The 1556-nt window shown below is 15.6% G+C and overlaps 1 protein-coding gene across 1 annotated transcript in view; it reads left to right on the top strand.

The window, feature by feature from the left end:
• Window positions 1–594: 594 nt before the first annotated feature.
• Window positions 595–1556, top strand: part of PGSY75_0703900 (putative membrane protein) — a gene marked incomplete at both ends in the record, with an annotated part of 11972 nt that continues 11010 nt past the window's right edge. The window contains one exon of the mRNA XM_018784908.1: window positions 595–1556. Within this exon, the coding sequence (XP_018642410.1) occupies window positions 595–1556 (962 nt within the window).

Genomic DNA, 1556 nt, shown 5'->3' with positions numbered 1-1556 from the left:
TATATATATATATATATATATATATATATATATTATATATACATAATAAAATAACCTCTTCCTATATATTCCTTATTATATATTATATATATATTTATATGATTCCTTTTTCATGACTTTTTATAACATATATTTTTATGAATAAATATTTTAATAGTTATTTCAAAAAATACAATATCAATATTTTTTTATGTTCCTACTATAATTGAAATATGTTTCTTTTATTATATATATATATATATATATATAATATAATTTAAAAAAAAAAACATCATTTTATAAATAATATAAAATATATTATTATTGTTTCTATAATATTATATTTGTATATTTTTAAGGTGTTGTAAAAAATAATATATATATATATATATATATATAATTTTATTTTGGAAGAAATATATAATGCTTATTAATTATTAATTATTAATTATTAATTATTTATTATTAATCCTTAATTTATTAATGTTTATATAAAAAAATATCAAAACATATTGTATATTTATATATATATGTATATATATTTGTAATGCTTTTTTTAAAAAGGAGCAAGAAGAATTTCTTTTTATTATATAATAAAAAAAGATTTTAAAAAGTATGGATGGAGATAAATTAAAAGAAGTATGTATTTTATTAAATAGTAAGAATGAGAAGAAAATACAACGTGGTATAAAGAAATTATATCGATTAATAAAAAAGAATGATTTTAAGAACACATATAATATTGATAAGAATATATATGATGTAGATATTATAATTGAGAACAATTATTTGGATATAGTAATATATTGTTTATCATTAAATGTAGAAAAAACGAAATCATCAAAATTTGGTTATAATATTAATTTAAATTTTATAGAAATTATATTTTATACATTAAGTTGGGTGTTATTTCATAAATTTAAAGATTGTTGTTTTTTTCATATTGATAATGAAGAAAAAAAAAAAGATCTTGAAATAAAAGAAAAAGAAAAGAACTTTAAAAAAAACATATCATTTATAAATTTAGGAAATTTTTTTTATGATAATATTCATTTTGTTGAAATAATAATTTTAAATAATTTTCATCATAATCGAGTTTATATATTAAGCACAATTTTTTATTTTTTATTATATCATGAGAGATTTCGTTTTGTTTTTTTTTCTTCTACATCTTTATTAGTAAATTTGATTAAGCTAAAAAAAAATGTTGAAAATATTTCTGACTTGTTCAGGAAAAATAAATTGAATGAAAATGTTGAGGAGGAAAAAGACAAAAAAGAAGAAACCATAGAAAAAAAAAAAAATAATGAAAGAATAATATTTATAAGAAATACATATGAAGAGGAATTAATTTATTTATATAAATTTTTAGTTATTCAGAATGGAATAAAGGGATTAAAAAATAATTTTGTTGATCAAATTAAAAATGAGACGAGTAGCTACGGTTTGACAAGTGAATTTATGTTATTAAAAAAAAATGGAAAGTTGAAGGTTTATAAGGAGAAAGCCATAAATGAGAAGGAGAAATATAAAAATAATCACATGATAAATAATAAATTGGATATTAAAGAACATAT

This window comes from Plasmodium gaboni, chromosome 7 (assembly GCF_001602025.1).
Source record: "Plasmodium gaboni strain SY75 chromosome 7, whole genome shotgun sequence".
Classification (NCBI taxonomy): domain Eukaryota; phylum Apicomplexa; class Aconoidasida; order Haemosporida; family Plasmodiidae; genus Plasmodium; species Plasmodium gaboni.
The sequence above is the reverse complement of the archived record's forward strand: the minus strand, read 5'-3'. Positions and strand labels throughout refer to the sequence as shown.